The sequence below is a fragment of the Capra hircus genome, chromosome 29 (genome assembly GCF_001704415.2).
Source record: "Capra hircus breed San Clemente chromosome 29, ASM170441v1, whole genome shotgun sequence".
Taxonomy (NCBI): domain Eukaryota; kingdom Metazoa; phylum Chordata; class Mammalia; order Artiodactyla; family Bovidae; genus Capra; species Capra hircus.
Genome location: NC_030836.1, coordinates 49,571,111 through 49,587,642, shown reverse-complemented (window position 1 = coordinate 49,587,642; position 16,532 = coordinate 49,571,111). Strand labels below are relative to the sequence as shown.

The following is a 16,532-nucleotide window of genomic DNA, read 5'->3' as shown; positions in this document are numbered from 1 at the left end:
GCCTTTGACTGTGTGGATTACAATAAACTGTGGAAAATTCTGAAAGAGATGGGAATACCAGACCACCTAACCTGCCTCTTGAGAAATCTGTATGCAGGTCAGCAAGCAACAGTTAGAACTGGACATGAAACAACAGACTGGTTCCAAATAGGAAAAGGTGTACATCAAGGCTGTATATTGTCACCCTGCTTATTTAACTTCTATGCAGAGTACATCATGAGGAACACTGGGCTGGAAGAAGCACAAGCTGGAATCAAGATAGCCGGGAGAAATATCAATAACCTCAGATATGCAGATGACACCACCCTTGTGGCAGAAAGTGAAGAGGAGCTAAAAAGCCTCTTGATGAAAGTGAAAGAGGAGAGTGAAAAAGTTGGTTTAAAGCTCAACATTCAGAAAACGAAGATCATCGCATCCGTCCCATCACTTCATGGGAAATAGATGGGGAAAGAGTGGAAACAGTGTCAGACTTTATTTTTGGGGGCTCCAAAATCACTGCAGATGGTGACTGCAGCCATGAAATTAAAAGACACTTACTCCTTGGAAGAAAAGTTATGAGCAACCTAGATAGCATATTCAAAACAGAGACATTACTTTGTCGACTAAGGTCCGTCTAGTCAAGGCTATGGTTTTTCCTGTGGTCATGTATGGATGTGAGAGTTGGACTGTGAAGAAGACTGAGCACCGAAGAATTGATGGTTTTGAACTGTGGTGTTGGAGAAGACTCTTAAGAGTCCCTTGGACTGCAAGGAGATCCAACCAGTCCATTCTGAAAGAGATCAGTCCTGGGTTCTCTGGAAGGAATGATGCTAAAGCTGAAGCTCCAGTACTTTGGCCACCTCATGGAAGAGTTGACTCATTGGAAAAGACCCTGATGGTGGAAGGGATTGGGGGCAGGAGGAGAAGGGACGACCGAGGATGAGATGGCTGGATGACATCACGGACTCGATGGACATGAGTATGAGTGAGCGCCGGGAGATGGTGACGGACAGGGAGGCCTGCCGTGTGGCGATTCATGGGGTCGCAAGGAGTCGGACACGACTGAGCGACTGAACTGAACTGAAACTGAAAAGGTACAGGAAAAGACGCTCGACATCACTAATTAGTAGAGAAACACAAATCAAAGCTACGGTCAACCGTCATTCCTCCCCATTCAGAACGGTCATCACCAAAACTCTACAAACAACGAATGCAGCAGAGAGCATTGACAAACGGGAATCTGCTTCCACTCGTCTTGGGGATGCATATCCGCGGATACAGCCGCTGTGGAGAACAGTGTAGAGGTTCCTTAGAAAGCTACGAAGAGAACTCTCATACGACCCAGTAATCCCATTTCTGGGCACATATCCAGAGAAAACTCTTACTTTGGAAAGATACATACACCCCAATGCTCATAGCATGACTATTCACAATAGCTGAGTCATGAAGGCAACATAAATGTCCACCAGCAGGCCTGGATAAAGAACACGGGGCGCATACTTAAAATGGAATATTACTCAGCCACTAAAAAAGAACAATAATGCTATTTACAGCAATACAGAGGGACCGAGACTGTCATACTGCGTGAAGTGAGTCAGACAGAGAAGAAGGAGTATTGTATGACATCCCTTATTTATGGAATCTAAAAAGCAATGATACAAACAAACTTATTTACAACAGAGAAACAGATTCACAGAATGAATTTATGGTTGCTGGGGGGTGGGGGGTAAGACAGAAGAGAAGGGATAGTTAGGGAGTCTGGGAGCAACATGTATACACTGCTAAAATTTAAAATGGAACCAACAGGTCCTACTGAACAGCACAGAGAAATGTGCTCAGTGTCACATGGCAGCCTGGATGGCAGGGGACTTTGGGAGAGAATCTGTTAGTCGCTGAGTCGTGTCCAACTTTTTGTGACCCCATGGACTGTAGCCCATCAGGCTCCTCTGTCCACAGAATTCTCCAGGCAAGGATACTGGAGTGGGATGCCATTTCCTTCTCCATTGGGAAAGAATGGATACATGTATATGTATAGCTGAGTCCCTTTGCAGTCCACCTGAAACTATAATGCCAACAAAGGTCCGTCTAGTCAGAGCTGTGGCTTTTCCAGTGGTCAGGTACAGATGTGAGAGTTGGACCATAAAGAAAGCTGTGCACTGAAGAACTGATGCTTCTGAACTGTGCTGTTGGAGAAGACTCTTGAGAGTCCCCTGGTCTGAAAGGAGAGCCAACCAGTCCATCCTAAAGGAAATCAGTCCTGAATAGTCACTGGAAGGACTGATGCTGACGCTGAAGCTCCCAACATTTTAGCCACCTGATGCGAAGAACTGACTCCGTAGAAAAGACCCTGATGCTGGCAAAGATTGAAGGCGGGAGGAGAAGGGGACAACAGAGGATGAGATGGTTGGATGGCATCACCGACTCAATGCACATGAGTTTGAGCACGCTCTGGGAGATGGTGATGGACAGGGAAGCCTGGCGTGATGCAGTCCATGGGGTTGCAAAGAGTCAGTCAGTCCAGTAAAAAGTAACACACTTTAAGAAATTAAGGAGCTTATTTTAAAATGTAAACGTATATGCTGAGTCCAAGGATGGTCTGATGACCTTAGGGAAGGAAACAAGGGGAACTCGGGCTCCAAGGAGAAAGCCAGGGGGAAGGCGACACGGACCCTGGAACAGAGACGCCCGGTGGCCACTGTGCTCACTACGACCTGGTATCACTTAGGGTGGGAAAGAGACTGGATTCAAAGCATGATGCAGTGTCGTCCGTGTGTGCAGTGGGGAAATCGCCTCACACCACACAGACACCACTGCGGTCCTGCACAGTGATAAAGAGAAGCTTCCGGCAGGTCATGAGACAGAACACCTTCTCTAGCTGAGCAAAGGTTTCTCCCTCAGGACAGGAAGAGCACCAACGCTGGCAGAAAACAGCCACAAACCTGACCTTGTTAGAAGGAAGGACCTTTGTCCACAAGAGGCCCAGACACCCGACACAAAGAGCTTGTGTCCCACGTTTACAAATAATTATCAGTGTTTCCAGATAAGCATCTAAAATGAGAAAATAAAAACCCAGCCAGCCAACATAAAAATGGGCAAGACTTCAGCAGAGACCTGGATGAACCATGATCACACAAAGTGATGTCAGTGAGACAAATACCCCGTGAGACCACGTATCCAAGGAATCCAAAAGATGACACAAGTGAACTCACTTTGGAAACAAAGGCAGACCCACAGATTCAAACACAAACTTACGGTTACCAAAGAAGTGGTGGGAGAAGCATAAACTAGGAGTTAGAGGTGAACAGACACACATCACCGTGTACAAAGCAGAACAGCGACAAGATCCCACTGTGTAGCATAAGGAAGTGTATTTAGGATCCTGCGATGACAACCATAGTGGAAAGGGATATGAAACAGGATATGTATGTGTATATTTGTTGCTGTTGTTCAGTCGCTCAGTCGTGTCCAGCTCTTCGGACCTGTGGACTGCAGCACGCCAGGCTTCCCTGTCCTTCACCATCTCCTGGAGCTTGCTCAAACTCGTGTCCATCGAGTCGGTGATGCCATCCAGCCATCTCGTCCTCTGTCGACCCCTTGGTCTCCTGCCCTCAATCTTTTCCAGGATCAGGGTCTTTTCCAAGGAGTCAGGTCTTCTCATCAGGTGGCCAAAGTATGGGGCTTCACCTTTCAGCATCAGTCCTTCCAATGAATATTCAGGACTGATTTCCTTTAGGATTGACTGATTGGATCTCCTTGCAGACCAGGGGACTCTCAAGAGTCTTCTCCAACACCACTGTTCAAAAGCATCAATTCTTCGGCTCAGCCTTCTTTACAGTCTAACTTTCACATCCATATTTGACTATTAGAAAAACCACAGCTTTGACTATATATGTGTAGTATATATGTGTAGCTTCCCAGGTGGTCCTGAATGAGTGGAAGTCGCTCGGTTGTGTCCAACTATACACCATAAACTCCATGGCATTCTCTAGGCCAGGATACTGGAGTCGGTAGCCGTTCGCTTCTCCAGCGGATCTTCCTGACCCAGGAATGGAAGCGAGGTCCGCTGCATTGCAGGCAGATTCTTCACCAGCTGAGCTGTGAGGAAGCAGGTGGCACTAGGGGTGAAGAACCCGCCTGCCAGTGCAGGGGATGGAAGAGACGCGGGTTCCGTCCCTCAGTTGGGAAGAGGGCATGGCAACCCACTTCAATATTCTTGCCTGGGAGAATCCCATGGACAGAGTCGCCTGACAAGCCACAGTCCATGGGGTCGCAGAGCCGGACACGACTGAAGCGACTTAGCACACACACACGTACATGTCTGTGTGTGTGTGTGTGTGTATACCTGAACCACTTTACACCAGTGTAAATCACCAAGACTTCAATTTAAAAAAAGAAAAGGAAAACAGTCTTGCACAGATTTGCACAGATACTCAGTAGTCGAGCATCAACTCTGCTGGGGGTGTGCACCCAGCTCACATTCCTAAGTCCCATCTGAGGCCGCACCAAGCAGGGAAGCAGCCGGGTGTTGGGATGTCAGGAAGGACAGGTCTCACAGAGCGCTCAGTCCCTTCCACCTGATACCTGGTCAGCCTGGTCGGCCCAGACTGAGCCCACACGCCCAGAATTCAAGGGACAAGGACAGGGAAGCCATAACTGGTCCACAAGGATCCTGTTCACTCAAGACAGGAGTCTACGAACGAAGACCCACGGCCCACAGCCCACTTTTATGAATAAAGTTTCCTGACACACAGCCAGCACCTCTGATCACAGCCTCTGGCTCCTTTCATTACAGCAGCAGAGATGAGTTCCGACAACAGGGACTTTGGGACCCTCAGAGCCTCAGCCTTTGGCCTTTACGGATTTAAGGGATGGAATCGGGCCCTCACCTGACTCTGGGTTTAAGGCACAAACTGTATTGTTTATGGCAGTGCAGGGTTGAAGGATGGCGCCGTCTCCACACCTGAGGGGACAGAGAAACTGTGAGCATCACTTCCCCTCGCTCGGGCCGGCCCAGAGAATCTTACTCACCACCCACCAGTCAGGGGTTAGAGGGACCAACCCAACCTCCTCGGCAGGCCCATGAGAAGTGTGGCATGTGCCGGGATGTCTGGCCCACACTGGATCAATGAGGATAAAACTTAGGAATCTCTGATAGATGGGGGAAGTGCCCCCGTCTCTGTCCCCGGATAGAGCTCTGTGTGTGGCCACGAGGACTGGTCCTGACGTGGCCGTACCTCTACCGGGAGGGAAAGCAGCCTGAGATGAAGCTCGTGGAGAAGGGGACAAGCCAGAGCTGATCAACCCAGACCTGGAGGGTGTCCTTGCTTTGGACCTGGCGGGTTCCTGAGCCAACAGTGCAAGCTGGTCTGAGTGGCAGTTAAGAATCTACAAATGCAGGTGATTTTGCAAGTGGCTTTACCACTGAGTCTTCCTCAAAGTCGGCTCCAAATCTAAGCCCACCGGGAACCACAGAAGGCAACCGGGTGTGGAAACAGGGTCTCTGCAGATGGAATCCTTTAGGAGGAGGTCACACCGGATCAGGGTGGGCCTCAGTCAGTGAGCAGCGTCCTCACAAGAGGGAAGATGTATGCAGAGAGAGAGAAGCCACGTGAAGACGCTGAGAGAGCGCACGGGAGACCATCCCTGGAAGGCGGAAGCAGAGACTGAAGCGAAGCGTCCACAAGCCGAGGCGCCAAGGAGTGCCGGCAAAGCTGCGGAAGCGTGAGGTTCCTCCCGAGAGCCCATGGAGGGAGCCGGGACCTGCGGACACCTTGATTCCGACTTCCAGTCTCCAGAACTGTGAAAGGATACATTTTTCTTGTTTTTCAAAAGCCTCCCGGTCGCGGAGCTTTGCAACATCAGGGGCAGAAAACACTCACTGGCCATCCCCCCTGGGCCGGGCCAGGGGGCGGCCCCCTGCCTACAGCTCTCCTCCCCCGGACGTCCCGCGGCTCCACCCTCTGTCCCGCCCTCCCTGCCTCCGCTCTAGGGCCCTGTCTCCTGCTGCCTCTCTGTCCCTCGTGCGCCCATCACTGCCCACGTGTTGGGGTGCTCTCCACCACTGCTGGGGCCCAGGCCTGCAATACAACCCCGCAGGCCACAGCGGGGCTCATAGTCACACATGAATGAGGGAATGAAAGGAGGGAGAAATGGGTGAGCAATGACTCCAGTTCACCCCCACATGGAAACTTGCAGGTGACTCGTCTGCCTTAATCCTCAGGGCTCCTCAGTGGGGCTGGTGTTACCATTAGCCCCATTACACAGATGGGAAAACAGAGGCTCTGGCCAGGGGGTGGCTGAGTAAGTGACCCAGAAACAAACAGGTGAGGGGAGAAGAGAACGCCCGCCCAGGCCTGCTGGCCGGCTCCCACCGCTGGGTGGCACCTTGTACACCGGAAGCAGCTCTCTGTGCAGTCCTCGGAGTCACAGTAGAACTTGCCCGGCTGGCACTGGCACTCCTGGTCGCTGGTCGTGGAGCAGCGCTTCACCACTTCCTGATCTGCTGGAGGCGGGCCGAGGGTCAGTCACCGGGGCCTGGACTCTGTCCTGCCCCCCGGCCACGTCCAGGTCCAGTCACAGGCTCAGCACGTGCATCCACCTCCAGACCTCCCCCCTGCCATCTGGGTGTCTGAGGAGGAGCTGTGGGCGCCCTGGCAATCTGGGCTGGGGGCAGAGGGCCATCTGCTCAGATACACTCCAAATCAACCTGTCTGCTTGTTTCCCCAGAAAGATCACAACAGCCCTACTCGGTGTGGACCGAGAACAGTCTCTCCCAGCATCACTGGGGGGTTTCGCCCTTCCAGCTGCGAAGGGCTGGGTCCTGGGGCCGCGCCCACATCTCACGTCTATGCGGCTGTTTCCACAGGGCCAACTCTCTGCCCCCACGTGAATGTCACTCCGCCTCACTGTCTCTGCTCAGAGCCAAATACGAGGGGCAGCTAGGGTGCTAATTGCTTTTCATCTTCCAAGAAAGAAGGGAGCTGTTCCAGCAGGTGTGAGCACAGCAAGGTCATGACAACTCCTGCTGCGGTGCTTTACCTTTTTTTAAAAATTTTATTTATGCGTTTATTTCTGGCCGTGTGGTTCTTGCCCACCGTGTGCACACTCTCTCTAGTTGTGGCGAGCGGGCGCTACTCTGTGTTGTGGCTTCTCATTGTGGTGACTTCTCTTCCTGCAGGGCATGGGCCTAGGGGCTGTGGGCACAGTGGCTGTGGTCCACGGGCGCAGCTGCTCTGTGGCACGCGTGATCTTCGAAAAACAGGGGATGAACCTGTGTGCCCTGCATCAGCAGGTGATTCTTAACCGCTGGACCGCCAGGGGAGTCTCATATCTTTACCTCTTAAAAATAGAAACTGTATCAGTTTAAAGTCTATGGCAGAGAAGGCAATGGCACCCCACTCCAGTAATCTTGCCAGGAAAATCCCATGGACGGAGGAGCCTGGTAGGCTGCAGTCCATGGGGTCGCCAAGAGTCGGACAGGACTGAGCGACTTCACTTTCACTTTTCACTTTCATACATTGGAGAAGGAAATGGCAGCCCACGCCAGTGTTCTTGCTTGGAGAATCCCAGGGACGGGGGAGCCTGGTGGGCTGCCGTCTATGGGGTCCCACAGAGTCGGACACGACTGAAGTGACTTAACAGTAACAAAGTCTATGGCAAGATGAACTGATTTACACACTGATACACTGAAATTTTCACTGGGAATGCTCAAAATCTAAGCGCCATTCCAGGAAACACTGACCCTTATACACCACCAAATGAGTTCCCTGGTGGTCCAGTGGTTAGGACTGGAAGCTTTCACTTCCAGGGCCCAAGTTCAGCTCCTGGTCGGGGACTAAGATGTTGCAAGCCACACAGCATGGCCCCAACGGAAGAAAAACAAAGCCCTGAGCCTTCTGGTTCACTACAGTGTGGTGTTTCTCTCTGTATTTATGTTTCATTAAAGGTGGTTTTTCACATATATATTTACACATGTTCCGCTAGATTTATTCCGATTTTTTTTTGCCAATGCAAGTGGTATTTTTAAATTACACTTCAAGGGTGGTGGAGGGGAGGCTGAAGAGGAAGGGGACATAAACATACACTTAGCTCATTCACATTTTTGTGCGGCAGAAACTAACGCAACATTGCAAAGCAATTACACTCCAATTAAAGATAAACAAAATGGAAAATTACCTATTTAAACACTGTCATCGATACACAGAGATAGAAGAACTTCTGTGTACCGTGCTGATGCTCAGCAAGTCTGAAAGCCTAATGACTTGCAGCTGCTTCTTTAGGCAACACACACGCTCCCTGATGACGGCTCCCCCCGCGCTCCTCTGGGACCTCTCATTGTCCCTGGGGAGGTTCCCATGGGCCGGGTCAACGGGGCATGTGAGCCGGACTGCCGCCACTTACCCTCTCGGCACTGGGCACACGGCACGCATCGAGGCTCTTCACTGGGATGAGCTCTGAAAGTTCCAGACGGGCAAGGCGAGCAGGCTCCAATGTGGTGGTTCTGGTCTATGCGTGTGCTTACGTAGTAGCCTGCGTGAGACGGGACACGGAGGGGAGGTGGGCACCCCGCCCAGTCTCTGAGGCGTTAGCTTGAAGAGGTCCCAAGGCACCTGGAGACCAGACCCCCTGCACAGTACCCCGAACCCACCCCGGCCTCCTGGGAACACCTGGTCTGATCCCAGGCCACAGGTGTCCGTCCCAGAGACCAGGGACCTGAATCACCCCCCAGCTTTTACCGATGCCCTGCAGCGCCTGGGCGCTGGAGCAAGGTCACAAGACTTCAAGTCAGACCAACGGCGTCCCTTTGTTCCCTACACGTGGTTCCTGCAGGTGTGCGTGTGAATGCAGAGATGTCTGTGTATGAATGTCTCTAGTGTGTGTACAGGTGGGTGGGCTGGGCAGTGTGGGGAGGGTATGGGGCTATAGGTCCAGGTACCAGGTGCTTGGGCTCAGAGCCACAGGCCCCTGGAAGGCACAGGTTCCTGGACGAGATGCGTTGTGTGTGCAGGTGTATGCGGGGAGGGGGGATGCCCATGGTGAGGGGACAGCTGCCCCTCACAGAGGGGGCTGGGAAGGGACTTGGCTGATCACATGGGAGTGTGTCTGTGTGTCTGGACGGGTTAAGGGAGCTGGTGGCTGCCAAGGACAGACTCTACCCTGCCCCAGACAGCCAGGTTCTCCCCGCAGGCTGCCCCCAGCTCTGCTCAAAGTGCCCCTGACCTCCCCTCTCCCAAGCAGGAAGTCTTCCCTGCAAAGCTCTAAATCACCCCAGACTCACCAGCTGGGCAGACTCTGCTACAGGAAAGATTTTCTCCAACCTCATATTCGCCTGGGTTACATGAGGTCTTCCCTGTCACCATGGTGACCTTCAATGAGAGAGGGGACATGGGCATTTTCAGAAGATTTTCTCCCTCCTGATGGGAGCAGACACTGACACCCCCGGGTGCGGCTTCCCTCAGCGGGTAGGCTCTGGCCGGGGACTTTCCTCAGGCTCCCTGTTGCTCCACTCGTGGTACGGAGCAGGGCTGTGTGGGGAACACGCTCTTTCACCCCAAATGCGTGTGGATCTGTTGACACCTCCGTGGCTGACGTCTGTTCCCTGTGCCTGGTCAGACGTAGACCCTTTGTGGTCGTGAGCCTTTGGAGTTTCGTGAGTCTTTGATTTTCTTCTAGCATACAGTTCCTGTTCTCAGCAGCTGCACACAGACTTTGTCAAGAGAGGCCACTGTCCGTGCGTTGGGAACAGGGATCTGAGCGTCTGTGTCTGAATGCGTACACATTGTGCCCGTGAATGTGCACGCACACTGCCACGCAGGAGCCCGTCAATTACAAGGTCCCAGGAACTGCACATCCGTACCGATTTCCTATCCTGCTCGACTTCTTGGCTTTGAGGTGTATTGAGCTCTCGTACCACGTCTATGGACTCCAGATTCCGTCGTGTGATCACATCATTCTCCGCTTTCTGTATTCTGAGGAGCTCCTGTTCATATACGGTTTCATGTTTGTTTCTGAAGGACAGTTCAGCCTCAATTGTTCGCTGAATTCCGTGTTTTTGAACTTGCCTACATGCTGAAATGTGTTCGTTACCACAACCTCGAGCCCCCTGATGCCTTCCTGGACGTACACAGGAGGGCAAGAGTCCCTCCTCAACACATCCTGGAAACACAGGTCCAGTTGGGTCCACCCAGGTGCTGCTGCTTTCCTCTGCCAACTCGCAGCGTAAAGTATAGCCTTTCTGCACCTGGTTTTCATGTCTTTGGTTGGTGATCTTGACGTTTAAAATGGTTCCCTAGGGTCCAAAGGCTAAGACTTTGCGTTTCCACTACATGGGGGGGCACATGTACTATCCCTGGCCGAGGAACTAAGATCAAGCACGCCGTGTGCCTCGGCAAAAAAGAAAGAAAAGCAAGGTCTCCTAGCCAGTCTCACCTGGTGTTCTGAAGGACAGAAGGCTGCGATGTGTCTACATTTGTAGAAAAAAGGCATCTTAAAGAAACTTCATACAGGCAGGCCATACAGTGCCACTGGCCGTGAGTTCCCAGTTAGTGAATTAAGTATATATTAAGTCAGGTGTCTTTAAACAGAAACACATGTAAAGCAAGATTATATATTGACAGGTTGGTGGAGGACAAACAGATGGATGTGAGACTTGGACCATAAAGAATTGACGCTGGCACACTGTGGGGCTGGAGAAGACTCTTGAGAAGCCCTTGGACAGGAAAGAGATAAACCAGTCCATCCTACTGAAAATCAACCCTGACTATACTTTGGAAGGACTATTGTTGAAGCTGAAGCTCCAATACTTTGGCCCCCTGACAGGAAGGGCTGATTCACTGGAAAAGACCCTGATGTTGGAAAAGATGGAGGGCAGGAGGAGAAGGGGACGACAGAGGATGAGATGGTTGGATGGCATCACCGACTCAACGGACAGGAGTTTGAGCAAGCTCAGGGAGATGGTGAAGGACAGGGAGGCCTGGTGTGCTGCAGTCCATGGGGTTGCAAAGACTTGGACGCGACTTAGCGCCTGAACAACAACAATGGATGAAAATTCTGAAACCACAAGCAAGGGTGAGCGGATCAGTGGGTACAGGGGGAAGAAATGAATACGGGTGTTTCTTTTTACCTACAGTTTTACCTATAGATTTGTGTTTACAAGTTAAACAAAATGGGATAAATCCCTACAATGGACTATTATGGATGAGCCTTGAAAAACATGAATGGCTCTTGAAATCCTTATGCTAAGTAAAAGAAGTCAGTCATAAAGCTCGCACATTATATGACTGCATTCGCATGAGACATTTAGAATCGGGAAACTAGGAACTAGACACGGAGTAGACTGGCGGCTGCTCAGGGCGAGGGGAGAAGGGGAGGTGCGGTCAGTCGCTCAGTCGCAGTCGCGTGGGGCTCTCTGCGACCCCGAGGACTGGAGCCCGCCAGGCTCCTCTGTCCATGGGACTCTCCAGGCAAGAATGCTGGAGAGGGTTGCCATGCCCTTCTCCAGGGGATCTTCCCAAGCCAGGGATCGAACTGAGGTTTCCCTCATTGCAGGCAGATTCTTTACCTTCTGAGCCACCAAGGAAACAAAATGGGGATACAGAGGTTGGTTAAAAAAAAGGGATTCCTTTTGAGGGGAAAAATGTTCTAAAATAGACTGTGGTGATGGTTACACAGACCGTGAAAATACTAACAACAAAAAAAGACCTATTTAAAGGGGTGAAATCGTATGACGTGTGCATTGCTTTTCACGTACTTTCATCTCGCTAGTTACTTGGGGCCGCCTTGGGGCCTCCCTGCAGCGCGCGGGCTTTCTCCGGCCGCTGCCCGTGGCGGCTGCTCTCTGGCTGCAGCGCACGCTCGTCCCGCTGCAGCAGCGTCTCTCCTTGCAGAGCACAGGCTCTGGAGCTCGGGCTCAGTAACGTGGCGCTCAGGCTGAGCTTCCCTGTGGCACATGGAGCCTCCCGAGCTCAGGGATCGAACAGGCGTCCCCTGCATTGCAAGGTGGACCCTTAACCACTGCACCACCAGGGAAGCCCTGATATGTGAATTATTTCTCAAGAAAGCTGCTTTTTAAAAGTTGAATAGAAAAGGATAAAGAGAGGCTTAGGCAAGACTCCAACTCTACTCAAGGTCTTCAGTGGGACACTGGGAAAAATCTGAAGGTGGTCTGCAGACCCACCAACACCAGTTCCCTGCCCCCTCCCATTTTCAGCAAAAGTATCACAAGGAGCTCAAAGAAACAGGAAAGCATGGGCTATTCAGAGGAAAAAACAAACCTGATAGAAACCATTCCTGAGCAAGACCAGACGGCAGAGTTACTAAGCAAAACTCTAAAGCGACTGTCTTAAAGATGTTCAGGAGCTAAAGGAACAGGGACAAAGTCAGCAGAGTAATACAGGAGCAAGACAAGGAGATCAGTAAAGACAGAGGAAACTGGAAAGGAAGCTAACAAGAAAACCTGGAGTGAGACCGCGCAGCAGCTGAGACGGACAGTTCACTCCAAAGGATACGTGAGCAGGCAAAAGACAGGGTCAGAGAACATGAAGGCAAGACGTTTGATAAATGAAAGAAATAAAGACTTAAAAACTAAACATCACTTAGAGTACTTACAGCACCCTGTCGGGGGAGCCAACGTATGAGCTGTGAAGCCCCAGGAGGGAGAGGGAGGGAGAAGAAGTGGACAGAGAGATTATTACAAGAAATAATGGCCTGCTGCTGCTGCTAAGTCACTTCTGTCGTGTTCGACTCTGTGCGACCCCATAGATGGCAGCCCACCAGGCTCCCCCGTCCCTGGGATTCTCCAAGCAAGAACACTGGAGTGGGTTGCCATTTCCTTCTCCAATGCAGGAAAGTGAAAAGTGAAAGTGAAGTCACTCAGTTGTGTCTGACCCTTAGCGACCCCATGGACTGCAGCCTACCAGGCTCCTCCGTCCATAGCATTTTCCAGGCAAGAGTACTGGAGTGGGGTGCCATCGCCTTCTCCGAAATAAGGGCCTAAAACATCCTAAATTTGATATAGGATATAAATCTAAGAGGCTAATCAAACTCTCAGTAGGATGCATTCAAAGAGAGCCACATTGAAACATATAATCAAACTGTCCAAAGACAAAGAAAATTTTGAAATCAGCAAGACAGAAATGATAGGAATCCTCAATCAGATTACTAGATGTCCCATCAGACACCACGGATTCAAGGTGGCAATATGCTTGATACATTCAAGATGCTAAAAAAACGAAACAAAAACACTGTTCCCTGGAATTCTATGTCCAGCAATACTGGGAGTTTGCTGATATGCAGCCTGCCCTGGAAGAAATGCTAAAGTGAGTCTGGCTGAAACAAAAGGACACCACACAGTAAGTCAAGGCCACACGAAAAGAAAAAGGGTAAACACCGAGATATTATGAAAGGCAGTGTTATAATATTGGTGTGTTCAACGTTTATTTCCCACACAATTTTTTTTTTGGTGACCCTCATCGTTCCCTGGTGTATGTGCAAGCCCAGCTCTCTGCAACCCTATGGACTGCAGCCTACCAGGCTCCTCTGTCCTTGGGATTTCCAGGCAAGAATACTAGAGCGGGTTGCTGTTTCCTCCTCCAAGGGTTCTTCCTGACCCAGAGATCGAACCCAAATCATCTCCGGCACTGGCAGGCAGATTCTTTATCACTGAGACACCTGGGAAGCCCCACTCTCCTACACATTTTAAAGGCAAATGCATAAAACAATTATTCGTCTGTTTTATGCACAGAACATAAATATGTCATTTTGTGACATTAAAAAATTGTTAGCAATCAAAAATAAATTTAGCAAAATTACAGGGTACAAGACCAACACAAGAGATTAAATGCATTTTAATACACTGACAGGGAACAATTAAGAGAAATGAAGAAACTTAATCCATTTCCTATAGCATGAAAATAAATAAAACAGTGAAAAGTGAACAGAAGCAAGGTGAGAGATGGAAACAGAGAAGTATAAACAGTCCTTAAAGAAAACGTGAATAAGTGTAAGGACGCCCTGTGCTCCGTGGCTGGAAGACTTCACACTGTGTAGCTGTCAGCACCATGCCACCTGATTGACAGATTCAACAGAATCCCTTTCAAAATCCCAATGAATGTTTTTTGCACAAAGGAAAATCCACACAGAAATTCATATGGAGTCTCAAGGGACCCACAGTAGCCAAAAGGGTCTTGAAAAAAAAGAAAGTTAGAGAACCTACACTTCTTGATTTTGAAACTTACTGCAAAGATACAATAATCAAAACAGTTAGCTAGTTGCTAAGCCGTGTCCGACTCCGTGACCCCATGGACTGTAGCCCACCAGGCTCCTCTGTCCATGGGATTTACCAGGCAAGGATACTGGAGTGGGTTTCCATTTAGATACTTGCGTAAGACAAATATCTGGAATAGAACAGAGTCCGAAACTAGTCCTCACATATGTGGTCAAGTGATTTTTGACAAGAGTGCCAAGAACATTTCATGGGGAAAGAACAGTCTTTAGAGGAAATGGTATTGAGAAAACCAGACACCTGTGTGCAAACAAATGGAGTTAGACCCTTGTTATTGTTCAGTTGCTCAGTCAGGTCCGACTCTCTGTGACCCCATGGACTGCAGCACGCCAGGCTTCCCTGTCCTTCGCCATCTCCTGGAGCTTGCTCAAATTCATGTCCATTGAGTCAGTGATGCGACCCCATGGACTATACAGCCCACGGAATTCTCCAGGCCAGAATACTGGAGTGGGTAGCCTTTCCCTTCTCCAGGGGATCCTCCCAACTCAAGAATCAAGCCCAGGTCTCCCACACTGCAGGCAGATTCTTTACCAGCTGAGTCACAAGGGGAGCACAATCAAACATAAAATTTTTAAACAAAAGATCTCACTATAAAAACTGCTGGAAGAAAACCTAGGAGAAAACAGGAAGCACAGTCATAGAAGACAAACTGATCAACTGGGTTTCATCAAAACAGAAAATTTCTACAGAAGATACGGTTAGGAGAATGACGAGACCAGCCACAAATTCGGACAAAACCTTCAAAAAGGGTATATCTGATCAAAGCTTTATATCCAAAGCACATGAAGAGTACTTAAAACTGAACAATCAGGGGAAAAAAAAAAAAACTTAAGAAAATGAGCAAAAGATTAAAACAGATACTTCACCAAGAAAGATTTATCACTGGCCAATGGGCAGAAGAAAAGGCACCGAAGCATCTTCCCTGGGGCCAGAGCACAATGGAGTCGGCGGAAGACACAAGCTAGAGCTTTTAAACTTCCGCTCCCTGTGCAGAGGTCCTGACTAGTCTGGTTTCCGCTGCCTCAACGCCGTTCCACCGCAAACCGTGCGCTCACCTCCGCCGGGCTTCCCCCCCCCCGCCCCCGCCCCCCACCAGCGCTCTCTTCTCCTCCAGCGCCCCCCGTTCCCATCTCCGCCGCGTTCACCAACCCCCCACCAGCGCTCCCTTCTCCTGCCGCTCCCCCGTTCCCCTCTCCGCCGGGCTCCCCCGCAGCGCCCCCTTCTCCAGCTCCCTCGTTCCCATCTCCGCCGGGCTCCCCCGCAGCGCCCCCTTCTCCAGCTCCCTCGTTCCCATCTCCGCCGGGCTCCCCCGCAGCGCCCCCTTCTCCAGCTCCCCCGTTCTCCTCTCCGCCGGGCTTCCCCGCAGCGCCCCCTTCTCCAGCGCCCCCGTTCCCCTCTCCGCCGGGCTCCTCGGCGCCCGTTCGTCCCCCACCGCCCCGCGCCCATTCGCCGGCCCGCCCCGCCCCGCCGTTTCTCCGCCAGCGCCCTGCGCGCTCCCCGGCAGGCAGAGCGGGTACAGCAGGCTGCACCCGGCATGGGGCTCAGTAGGGGAAGATTCCCCGCTGGGCATCTGGGTGCGGGGTGTTACCGGTTTCCTTTCTGATGAAACTCACGCTTCATCCAAGTGTTTCCTCTAGGGTCCCCCTGCCGGTGCCAGCCTCACTGGGGCGCGCGCCCCGGCACAGCGTCCCCCCCGGAGCCCCGGGTCCTCCCACCGCGAGCCCCGCCGCCCAGGCCCCGGCCCCGCCCTTGCCGTCCCACCTGATTCTTGAGCAGTATCAATAACACCACAGCGTGCACCAGCAATAAGAAGACGCCGCGCAGCCCGGCCATGGCAACGCTGCCGAGGGCCGTGCGGCGACCCATTTAAGGCAGACCTGAGCACCGCCCCGTCCGGAGCGTGACGGCGCCGCCGCCCAATCGCGAGCGGGGTTCCGGTTCGCGGAGTCCTGGAGAACCGCCCTTTCTGCTTCTCGCGAAGCCCAGCGAAAGCGACGCGGGGGTGGGATGAGGGGCGCGGGGTGGCGTGAGGGACTGTCACGTACATCGGCCTGCGCTTCCCTGACCGCGCCCCCTTTTGCACGCCCCGGGGGCCCAGGCCCCAGCCCTATGCCCAGCCCAGGAGGTCCCCGCGGCGCGCGCGCCCTCGGGCCCAGATGCCCCAGCGGCTCTGGCGAGGGATCGGAAACTGCTGCAAACGTCGCTTCTGTCTCCCCTCCCTCCTCGACCCCCCGGATCCTCTGAGCTGCTGGTTAGAGCCACGTGGGTGGGA

General features: G+C 51.8%; 1 protein-coding gene across 1 annotated transcript in view; it reads right to left on the bottom strand.

Moving 5' to 3' along the window:
• The window catches only part of LOC106503960 (tumor necrosis factor receptor superfamily member 26), a gene marked incomplete in the record, with an annotated part of 16,754 nt that extends 618 nt beyond the window's left edge, over positions 1 to 16,136 (bottom strand). The window contains 5 exon segments of the mRNA XM_018042773.1: positions 4,866 to 4,939; positions 6,364 to 6,478; positions 8,380 to 8,508; positions 9,257 to 9,344; positions 16,022 to 16,136. Of these exon segments, the coding sequence (XP_017898262.1) occupies positions 4,866 to 4,939; positions 6,364 to 6,478; positions 8,380 to 8,508; positions 9,257 to 9,344; positions 16,022 to 16,126 (511 nt within the window).